Source organism: Protopterus annectens, chromosome 13.part0 (assembly GCF_019279795.1).
Source record: "Protopterus annectens isolate FY-2018-M chromosome 13.part0, PAN1.0, whole genome shotgun sequence".
Lineage (NCBI taxonomy): Eukaryota > Metazoa > Chordata > Ceratodontiformes > Protopteridae > Protopterus > Protopterus annectens.
In genome coordinates, this window is record NC_056747.1 from 597,672,196 (window position 1) to 597,684,263 (window position 12,068).

General features: G+C 37.9%; 1 protein-coding gene across 7 annotated transcripts in view; it reads left to right on the forward strand.

The window, feature by feature from the left end:
* Positions 1 to 12,068, forward strand: part of RAP1GAP2 (RAP1 GTPase activating protein 2) — a 2,340,619-nt gene that overhangs the window by 2,295,687 nt on the left and 32,864 nt on the right. For all 7 annotated transcript variants that reach the window (XM_044054262.1, XM_044054256.1, XM_044054258.1 and 4 more), the window contains one exon: positions 9,060 to 9,177. In XM_044054262.1, the coding sequence (XP_043910197.1) occupies positions 9,060 to 9,177 (118 nt within the window). The remainder of the gene's footprint in view (positions 1 to 9,059; positions 9,178 to 12,068) is intronic.

Consider the following 12,068-nt stretch of genomic DNA (forward strand, 5'->3'; position numbering starts at 1 on the left):
TATCTGACCTCATAAACAATTATATAAAAAAATCTCATCAGGCTAGGCTCACATCAGTTTGGCCTTGTTGTTGGGAGATCCTGCCTCCTTATATTAGTTAACCCTAGCTGGGATTAATGATCATGTGTTTCTGAAGTATAGCTAAACTATCCACTTATGCTATACTGACAAGTTCAGTAAAAAGGCTGAAACATGCACATCCACAGCTAGTGGGGTTTCACTTTATTGGCCTAAATGTAACTATAAAGACTTAAAAAGTAAAAAAAGGTTATGCAAATTCAGAAGTCATGTAGCTGAATCACTTGGTGTCCTTTAGGGGTCATTTGCATATAACCTATAGGTCTCCATTACAGGGTATTTAAGGTATCACACAGTGAAAACTCTAGCTTGGCTGGGTTTTTCTTACAATTTTTACTAAATGGTTTGTCTGTGTGACCTTTTTACCCTTTGGTTTGGATTCTAACCCATGCTGGCAACATAAATAAGCTAAGTGGCTTAAAAGAAGATCTGTAGATGGTGAAGTAGATAGCCAGTTGACTGAAAGAACCCACATAGTTAAGGTGTCAGTGGTCTCCTGGGAAAGTATGAAAGTAACACATGTGCCCTAGGGCTCATTATGGTACCCCTCCTCCTTTGCATCTTCTTCTCTGCTCTCCAGAATGGGCATCGGGGCCTTTAGTTAACTAAGTTTGCAAATGGCTGCAAACTGGGCATTTTTGTTAAATCTCCCTCTGATGCTTTATTTTATTTGTTTTTATTTTACAATTTAATAACTGAGTGGGTGAGCTGATCCAGAGGCCATTTTCAGTGATGACCCAGATATCCATTCATTGCAAGAGGAATTAACTGTCATAAATTGCTGTAGTAGAGAAAAAGGGCTAAAATTATATTACACAATTGTATTTTTGTCACATTTGCTAAGCAACTCTCCCTCAGTGTATAAATAGCTAATAACCTGCTCCATAAAGCTAATGTAGTCAGGGAACCTGGAACCTGTGTAGATCATTCCATCTCCTTTGACCACAGTATGGCAGCAGTAGTCAAAAAATCCCTCTGTGTAGCACAGCTAATATCTTAAGGCATATCATGCAGGTCAAAAGATGTTTTCATCCCTCTTTCTGAATCCCTAATTAGTCAAATTACTCAGTACAATTCTTTCTTTGGGATGTACCTTTCTAGACATGCTAAGCAACTGAAAAGTCCCAGGCTTCTTACTAGGAAGATTGTTGGTCTAAAGTCCCTGCACTGTCAGGACAGGCTTAAAGCACTGTCCTCTTACTATCTCATTACTACAGTACTCAGTTTTTTATAAGCTCTTGGATGGTGATTTATGCTTTGTATTCTTCACCAATAGTCACCCTATCTTCCTTAATCGCTTTTATCTTCACAAGTCAAACAGTTTCACTAATACCAGAACAAGAACCTTAAAGCTCTACTGAAACATAAATAAAATACACTGGAAATATGTATTTATTACATAACACCTTGTCCACCTCTGGAACAAACTTCCTCTGTAAGTTCAACAAAAGTGATATCCTAACATCCTTTAAATTAAACATGGATGATTGGATAGGTAGCCATACATTTTCTCTGAATCTGACTAGCTTTGACCTTCCTGAGAAGAAAGTACAGCATGAGGGTAGGTATCAGCATGGTCTTGTGACTAATTTCCCCTTGTATTTGTTACAATTCTGTGAGTTATTAATGGTTAAAGTTCTAAGCAGAATTGTTCCAAACATCGAAAAAGTTGTTACTACAGACTGTTTGTCCTTTTGCCAAAGAAGAACAACTCTTTTAGATCAATCCTAGATTGGCAGACATAAACAAGTATGCTCTGGCCTAGAAATTCAGAGTGATAACAGTAAAAGTAGTTAATTTTCCATAGAAAAGTATTTTTAAGTGATGACAATGGATATGGAAGATGCATACCTTCACCTTCCAATAAGACCATCTCATAGAAAATGTTTAAGGTTCCAAGTGCCTCATTTGGGCATCAGTAGTGCAGCTTTGTAGTTTGATTTACCCCTTACCCCATGAGTATGCACCAGAAGTTTAGCACCAGTGGTTGCATACCTCAGGCAATGACACACAACCATTTTAGTTATCCAAGGAGCTCAAGTTCAGGGACTGTTACTGCACAACCTCGGGTCAACCACAAATTTAATGCAATCTGTGAGAACTGCAGTACATTTCAAGAACCTTTTTGTTTCCTGCACAAAAAGTAACCTTCTTAGAAACCATTACAACTCTGCACCAATGACAGTTTTTCTGTGGTGGGTCTTGAAGTAAACACTTGCAGTACTATAGTAATGTGGTGAGTCTTGAAGTCAACACTTGTAGTGGTGCAGAGGGGTTTGAAGTAAACACTTGCAGTACTATAGTGGTGTGGTCTGTCAAACTTAAAACAGCTAATAGTAACAAAAAATAACAAGACAGACACCCTCAAGGCTCTTCTGTCACTTCTTCCTTCATAGCAACTCTGGGTATAGAAGGTGCTTATGTTCATATTCTACCAAGTTCATCACAGAGGAAATACCGAGGCAGATATTCACCTTCTATTTGCAGCTCTTCCATTTGACTTGTACATAGCCTTAAAAGTATTCTCAAAATATTTAGCTCTAATGTTTGTACACTTAAGAAAACATGAGACATATCCTTCGCAAGATGATTGCTACATAGTGCCTCATACTTAGAACATTTGACATCAATCAATTTCTGATGCAATGAATCTCTTTTTGAAAGTATGTACAACAGTAAAGCAAAAATAACTTTTCTAGCCACAACAGTGATGGCATTGTCAGGAACAGCACTGGATTCAGAACAGCTTTTTTTTCCACAGGACAACATTCAAGACATATCCATCTTCAAGATCTGGGTGTCTTTGTTAGCTACATTCACTACAAGACATTTCTTAGAGTTCTAGGATACATCTTTTTGCATCCTAGTGGATCATCATACAAGATTCCTTACTGGAAAGCCTCAGTGGCTGTTAAAGAATATATCAATAGGCAGGCAGTGGGATTCAGGGAGCTCCAGTTCTGTTTTGACAATCAGTAAAGAACAACGTTCTTTGGTGGACAAATTATCATTAACTTTCATTTAAGATATTCTTCCATCCAGCACTTGCAAGTCAAATCATGGCAACAAACTCTTTAGAATTATGTACAGTGATCACATTTTTTGGAATCTAATAGTTCAGAATTTGTGGCCTCCTCAGGAGAAGTTTTACAACTTAAAGAATGAAAGAGGTTTTCAATGCTTTAATAGCCTTCCAAATGAGCTCTGCTCCCTGCCTTCTTTGAGTCATGAGACAACTCATCTGTAGTGTGGTACATCAACAAACAAAGAGGATAAAATAAACATGCCAAATATGCAGAGGAGCAGTGGTGATATGGCAGTGTCACTCCAACTTAATCTTTCCCCTAGTAGCTGTTTATTTGCAGGGAAAATATACTTTAGTTATAACCTCTCTTACATTTTATGAATAGTGTTTGAACAGCAGTATTTTATTATAGTCTATCTTTCTTGGACACCCAAAACTGATCTGTTTACCACGCATCTCAGTGCTCACGTACAAAGATTCCCTGCCATGATTCATTGTGCAGATATACAAATTACTTTAAAGTAAAGGGGTGAATAATTTAAGAGGTTGTACAATTGGAATATGAGTGCTACTCTTGTGTTTTAGAATAAAGAAGAGGATATGGTTATTGTTTTAGACATAAGGTCCTCTGAAACATCTGATGAAATTTGTATCAATGCTGTTACAGAATTTTGAGTTTGAAAAGATGCTTTCTCCAAGTATTTTATGCAATGACAGAACTCTTTTGGGGTAACAACAAAATGTTTTTAGAATGCAGATTTTTTTTATCATCTGTAGCTAATCTGCAACTAGTTTTAAGATTCTGGTCTGATAAAAGAAAAGTAAAACACATAGAAGCAAATAATCCAACAAAAAATGTCACAGGATACCTTCTCCTTGAAAAGAACCAGACACCAGGCAGAGTAAGATTATAAGCGCTTTACCTGGGGGTATTCTGTTCACTAAAGGGTCAGGAATAACATTAAAATTCTTTCCCACAATAATTCTAGACTTATATTCCCTAATCTTAGTCACCAGCTGCCCAAACTCTATCAAACTCTATCAAATGTCTCGGCTGGTCCTCATTTAGCCCATAAAATTTCACCAAGAATAAAACATCATCACCCTGTTTGATTTTTTGGACTAACTATTTACATATTTTATCTTTATACTTTGCAATGCATTGCTATGCAAAGCTGTTATGAAGTAAAATTACCACCACCCCCTTTTAGATGAGCAGAAGTAACTTGATTATACATCCATGCCTTCAAGGTCATCAACTGGTTTTATTATTAAGTTTTGTTTTTTACAGAAAAACAACAGGGGCATGTAGACTAATTTGTTCACAACAGCTTTCCTCTTACACACTGATCCCAAATCCCTAACATTCCAAGAAATAAAAATGATCAGTTTGAACTTAGCTCTTCTTCCTTCTTGACAAACTCCCTCAGTCCAATCAGGAAGTCTTCTTTACAAAGAAGACTGTCCCACCTAGAACTGAAAATAGAAAAAATACACAGATGTTTTAGCTATATCAGAAAATCCAGAACTATTGCAAAGTATTAGAAATCAACACCCGATAGTAAATCATTTTGCTAGTAACAAAGCTACCGCTCAGAATACAGATTAAGATGGTCAGTTATCAGGGATGTACAGTAGAAACAGTGCACCAAAAGTCCCGCACACCACATAGGCTACCCTTCCATCAAATTATAGACCCCAGATGAAAGACACAATTCCCTCTGATTCCATACAGCAAACAGTGAAACTTATCCCATGAGAACAAACTGATATAAGTGTATATAAAACAGATTGTAAACAAACTAGACAAGAAAAACGTATCTAAATAATCAAGAGTCCAACTCCATAAGTCTGTTTTCTTTTTAAGTCTTGGAAAGAGTCAGTGATGATGAATACACATCCTGGTTGATCATGGAAACTTCTTCATCCAAAGGATCTGGAGTCAGAAAATTAGCTGTTAGGCCACCGTCTTCCTCAGTAAAAGCAACAAATCAATTCTGGGTCTTCACTAAAACTGGAGATGATAGCTCCCTGTATTGATTTGCAGACAAGTCAAATGAGACCTTAAGTGATTTTCAAGCGCACCCTCTACCTTTCTTTCTTAAAGGAGACTGGAGAAAAAAGGGGGATCCTGTCTCTCTTTTTACTCTCGACCAGCACAACATCACTGTACAAGGGCTTAAGCTGTGACACTCTGCCTCATTTAATACTCTGACCAAAAGACAGACTATCCAACAAAGCAGTCACTTCCTCTGAATGTGGTAAAGTACATGACTGCCTCAGTGCTTACACAGACAGCACTGCTGGAAATCTTTAATTGAACTTGAAAACCAAATCCTTACATCAGTACCGAGGACACCTAATTACCCAAACATTCCTTTATGATTTTCCTCATAAATTCCACTGGGTTTTCACCCTCTGGCAACCCAAGCAGTTGCATCTTGGCCTATTCTCAGTATCATCCACTTTGTTCTCCAGCCATAGATTATTCATTTTAATGGCCTGTAGTTCCACTGTGTGTGAAGCAACTGAGGAAGTGAGGGCCTTCATTTATTCATGCTTCACTGCAGGTTTCTCCTCTATTTTAGATAACTCCTCCTCCTCTTGAGCAGAAGTATCCTTTATTTTTTTAATATCCTGTAAAATAGTTTGAGTCGTGGCCATATGTGGCTCAGTACTAGTAACGCTTTCCATTCATCTTCTGAGGAGAATACTTTGTCCAATGTTCTTTCCATGAACACACCACATTATGCAGCATAAAATAGGGAAACTGAAATTCCACTAAAACATGATATTTAACACAACTTTCTTTTTGGTCACCCAGCCAGAGATCCAGGTCCAATTATTACAGCACCAGAATCATGATGGTAAAGGTATAAAAACTTTAGAAACTGTGAGGGAAAGGCACAGCGAGAACTCCCTCAGCTGTCAGCCATTGCGCGTCCTCAAAGGCTGCATTCATAGTTAATATTTTAACATTAAACTCTTAGAATTTATACTGTGCAGTTTATTCACAGACAAATAAGCAGACTGTCAACAGTCAAAAAACAAGGACACCAAAAATTGTACCCAAAGAACATGACTGATATGATGAAACATAGAGGATGAAAACCCAGTGGAATTTGTGAGGAAGGTGATTACACATTAACTGCTCTGGGATGCTGTATACATACACAAACAGAAACACACACACACACACATACACACACACACACACAGATGTGACCATCAATTATAGCCCCTTGTATAACTGCGTGCATGCAGATGTTTGATAGCTTTCAGTAAAATGAATGAACAAGTACATAAATAATGTTGACACCCTCATGCCCTCCCAACCTATTCCACTACTTGTATTGAGCAATTGCTGTTTTGTTTGTACTATTGTTTGTATTGTACTATTGCCTACATTGTATTCTGTTGCAAAAATATCTTTTCTGCAATCCTGTGGAGCTTTTCTCCCCGAGTCTCTGCTGAAAATCGGCCACCAACCCAGTCAGACACTACCCGGTAAACATAAGTAATAAATAAATAAAATAAACCTCTAAAATCAAGAATTATAGAAAGAGCCAACTATCAGCAACAGGTTTTAAATCTTCCTCTTATATACTTAGAAAGTTGCCTTAGTAAGCATTTTCTGATGGACACAACTTATGAAAGTCACATGAGTGACATTATTTAGTGACATGTAATCCACAGTAATTTTCCAGAAAGCTACAAATTTTACAAGGAACAAATCAAACTAGCTCTGAATTTCTTTGCTCAGGAATTCTGGGCAAGCCAAAGATAATTGAGTGGAGGCCCCAAAAGGGGCAACGTTTAGGATATTTTTTATATATTTGTTAAGCAGGTAAACCCAGTGGAGAAAGTGACACTTTTCAGGGGTGACCCAAGTCTCAATGACTTGCTCATAGTCACACCATAGGCAAATGGAGGTGGGAGAATTCAAATCATATACTTTTGACTACAGAAGAAAGTCCATTAACAGCTGAGAGCCTTAACTGCCAGACAATTTTAATTCACATAAAAGGTTAACTGAACTACAATAGATGTTGCCTGGAAATGATTTTTCTGAACAATAAGAATTACAAAACTAATGGCTGAGTTACTAAAAAAAGAAATTAAAGGCGATCTGGTATCGAGGATTAAAACTCTAAGCTCTTAATGGGCTGCCTCCGAGTCTGAGCAAGTCACTTAACCAGAAACCCAGTATCTGACTAGGCATTTCACATGCACATATACTCCTAAAGGCACTTACAGAGCTACTTACAAAGTAGTACCAGAGGCAGCTCCACCTCAGTAACTTCATCTCTCCCCAGAAGATATTCAAAAGTTGCATAAAAAAAGTGAACCTCATTATGTATGTTGAGTTCATGTACTACATACAACCTTTTTCTAACACTCTCAGATGACAGAAAACATTTGTTTTCAGGAAGAAACATTTTTAGTATCAGGACACTTGGGGGGTGCACACTTTCACAGGGGGTCATGTGCCTCCTGTTGCACAGCCCATGGCAGTAAGTTGTTTTCTTTTTCTGTATTCGTAAATGAACAGTTCATATTGAAGCTTTTCTGTCCAGACCTGGATTGCAAGTCTAGCTCAAATGGGGCTAATAAACCCATTGTGTGTGTGTGCGCGCGTGCGCATGTGTGTGTGTGTGTGTGTGTGTGTGTGTGTGTGTGTGTGTGTGTGTGTGTGTGTGTGTGTGTGTGTGTGTGTGTGTGTGTGTGTGTCTGTATTTACTCCTTTATTTTGGGGTGCTACATGATTATACTAGCATTTTGAACAAAAGTCAGAAGTTTTTATTTTTTGATTGATTTTATTTCTGTCATATTCTGTTCATTGATTGGTCTGCACTTAACCAAATACTTTGCTTCTTATATAAATATATGTGATTCTGGCAATGTTTTTCATACTTAATATGCTGTTTAAGCAAAAACATTGTTTTTGTGAGTAGCATAAATATAAGGGATTCTGATCAGCTCTACAATCATAACCAGCTTATTCTGTGTTTGAGGTATGGATGTCAAGAAGTTCACCTTGAGAGCTAGGCTTGTGAGATGAATTTTAACATGCATATCGAGAATACATGAAAAGGAGATTATGGTCGAAATGATAAACAACATAACCTGCTTTCATGTTCCACTAAAGTCAGCGGTAAAATATAGGAATGCTAAGTGATTTACAGCTTTGCAAGCTGTATGACTTACTGCTAACATGCAGCCACCAAAGAACAGTAAAAGCAGAAGGGCCTTTAAAATATATTGCAAAATTTTGTTTAAAAAAATACCGAATAAACTTTTTAAAACTCTCTGTACTTCTCACCACTGTCCTATGGTGGCAACTAACTGCTGTGATACTCTAGTGCCAGAGTAATGTTTAACAGTGATGAAAGTTACTTGACAAAAACTTTTTAAGCACCTTTCTAGTGTCAGAGAGGTGCCTAACAATCCTGTCTTTTCATTGATTTCAGAATGCAGTCAAGACGTTGCATGCACCGTAAAGCATTTAGCCACATAGTCATAGTTCTGCTTTTCCTGATTTCCTTTTTGTTTTTATACATGCAACTGTGTTGCAACTGTTAAAGTTGCAGCATGATAGTACGTGGTCTCGAATTTGACTTTTGGGTGGGCAGCTTTCTCTTTTGCATATCACCCATGTATCTGTGTGGGTTTTCACTCGTGACCATGCTTCCTCTGACATTACAAAGACATGCTGTAAGTGAACTAGTGATCTACCAAATTGCATGTGTGTTTGTGTGTGTGTGTGTGTCTGTCTGTCTGTCTGTCTGTGTGTCTGTGTTATACTGATATCCTTTTTGGGATTAGTTTCCTGCCTTGCACCCACGTAGTTCTGGGCAGATAATATGTGACAGAAATGTTCTGTGACGCTGTTGACTTGCATGTCCCACACTGATACAATCCACACAAGAGTTAACATGCAGCTCTTTATTCCTAGGCCCAGCATTAAACTTCAGGAGAACGGCAGAGGGAATATCTCACGGTCCTCCTCCAGTACCAGCAGCTTCAGCAGCACGGCAGGCGAGAGTGAAGCCATGGAGGAATATGACAGTGCAGTATGTGTTTTTCTTATTTTTACTACCTGTGTTTTCTTACAAAAAATGCTTGCATTGTGCAACTTATTTTCACTCTTCTGCATAAAATATTTTATTAGGTAATAATTCCTATAGAATCTCACTCTATTGTATGTCTGGGACACACAAAAAAATCTATATCTTTGCAAGACCCTTCCTTAGGCTAGCTGATGGCATGAACACCATCACAGATAATCCCGTTCCTTTTCTAAGGTATGCATACACTTTGGCAGCAATTTGCAGTTTTTGGGCACCACTGTCATTGAACTGTCTGTTGTACTGTCTTGCTGTGTGTGTTTTTGAATCTGCCACACAAATGTACACTGACAGCAGCATCCCGTCAGTAGCAGAATTCCAGGTATGTCCAGCCTGCTGTTTCTCCTACCACTAAACAGTCAGAGACACATTCACAGCCTTCCATGAAAATGCCCTTCTCATCATAGCAAGTGGAGCCCCAAAACACTTACATATCCTGTCAATAACAGTGGTCTTCTTCCTTCCTTCCTTCTGGTTGTAGTACTACACAGACACACAAAAGTAGTAAGTATTATGCCATCACTTCCTGCCCAACTGGCAGGTAATTATATTCCATAGCTAAACCCATCACTTAAACCTAAAGTAATTTCTCTCAAGTATCTCCCATCTTAGCAGGGCTGCAGTGGTTGGCACACCCTCTTTATTTTACCAGTTGTTGGAGCAGCTCCCATATAAAATTCATTTTGGCAGCAGTTAGAGCCTAGATTGAAAAAACCCTTTCTACATATTGCTATTTACTGAGCCCCTCTGTAATTCCATCTGTACAAAGGCAGTTGTCAGAGTGTTCTGGTTACCTAAATCAGCTTGTCTGGTCAGACTACACCAAAACTTGATTTCCCATTCATCCAGGTGGTGATAAAATCCCATCTCTACTTCTCTTCAGCTCATACAGGACATGGATCATTCACATTACTCCCATAAACTAGTCATTGACTGAAATCCCATTTAAATTTCCATGCCTATTTACCATGGCCTGTCTTTCCTTCCTAGCCTAGCCCCCAGATCACGTCACCCATCATCCCCTCCTCACAGACATATCACAGTCTAATTTTACAAGTAATCCCTAATATTGGTAAGACAAAATGTGCCTTGCCTTGACTAGTGAGACAGTGGAAGTCACCCCTTTATCTTGCATCTCACAAAATATTTTGGAAAATGTTTTTCAGAACCTTATAAAATATATTCTCTTACTGTGAGTCCAATGGCAAATAAAGTAAAACATATTGTAATAGGGACCAGAATAAGTCTTTGTATGAATCACACCTTGGTAGCTTTGAAAAGGGTGAATGATTCAGAAGACATGCTGACCATTCACTGCAATACTGCCCCTTGCCAGACCCACCTTCAAATGTTTTGTAGTCATGTGTGATATCCCATTCTAGATGTCTGCCTCAGCCATGCTGAATACTTTGTGTGATAATTATCATTAAACATCATTTCTGTTTTTGAAGCAATATTTGTTGATTCTATTCAGGATTGATTCATGAAAATGAGTAATTTTTCAAAACAATATTTGTTTCATTTCACGGTAATAATGTAAGGCTTAGTGGGTGGAGGTAACCCTGAATCATGATACTTGGGTAATTTGATCAAAAAGTTATGAGAGGCAGTACTAGGTTTACTGCATGTAATAATCCCATATTTATTGCCAGTTGTAAACCATGTGATCAGCCCCTGGACAGTGAAGTGCTACATTAATTCTGCAAGTTAAAGATTCTGTGCAACATAAAGTCTTACCTATCCAAACCATCAGTGCTACCCTATTTTTAATCACTGATTTGCTGGTGGGAATTTGAGCAAATTGCCAAGAGGTTTGCAGGTGTTTTGACATTGGGAAGTGCTGCCTCCCAGAAGCATAGCTAGGGTGGGGGAGAAGGGGACAGCAATGGAAGGTGTTAGGGTGCATGATCAGCAGGACCCTTTAAATTTTGCTCTTCACACAAATGGGGCAATAAAGCATGAAGGGGTTAGAATCTAGTGCTCCTTCTTAAAGCATGAGGATTTAGGACCTAGAGGGGCACCAGATCAGGCCAAATGAGACAGGTATGGCTCTGTAGCTTGTCATTACGTCCAGATACATGTTAAACAAAACATAAAGTCAAAGACCAAATCCCCAAACAGCACTAATATTTAAGGAAAAAAGTTATAATTCTTAATTAGTAACGTAAGCTAGATGCCAAAACTTTTGACCATGTGAGAGTGTGTGTGTGTGTGTGTATAATGTATATATATATATATATATATATATATATATATATATATATATATATGTATGTTTTTCCACATTCACTTCCTTCTGCCATACAAATGTAGAAGAAGAAACAAAACAATGACATACTAATTTCTCTTAAAAAAGGACATGTATTGTTAAGGAGACAATGTGCATTTACATAACAAATAATTTTAAATAATCAATTTATAGTTATTCTCCCAGTACACAGCATGTGGACACCAAGCTAGGACAGTTTCTTCTACTAACATGATGTCAAAGAACCCATCACAGCCGCACACCAGGAAACATGAGAGGACTGGCTGTGATGTCTCATTTTTGACACCCTATTTTCACAAAAAATCATTATTTTATGCAAAAATAGGCATTTAACAGCCACCAGTAAATGTCTTGAAAAAAGTGGAACAGAATGCAGACACCGCATTTCATTTTGTCATGTTGTACATGATCTTTAAAGAGGAGTTTTGAAAAGGCAGATACTAAAATGATAATGAAATGTAATATATGTTCTTTCCATTGCAAAACATTTTCTTTTGTTTTGCTTGTATTTACTGTAGGACAGGGAACAGCAGTGGCTGAACTGTAAAAATCTCACATACGTCAAAAA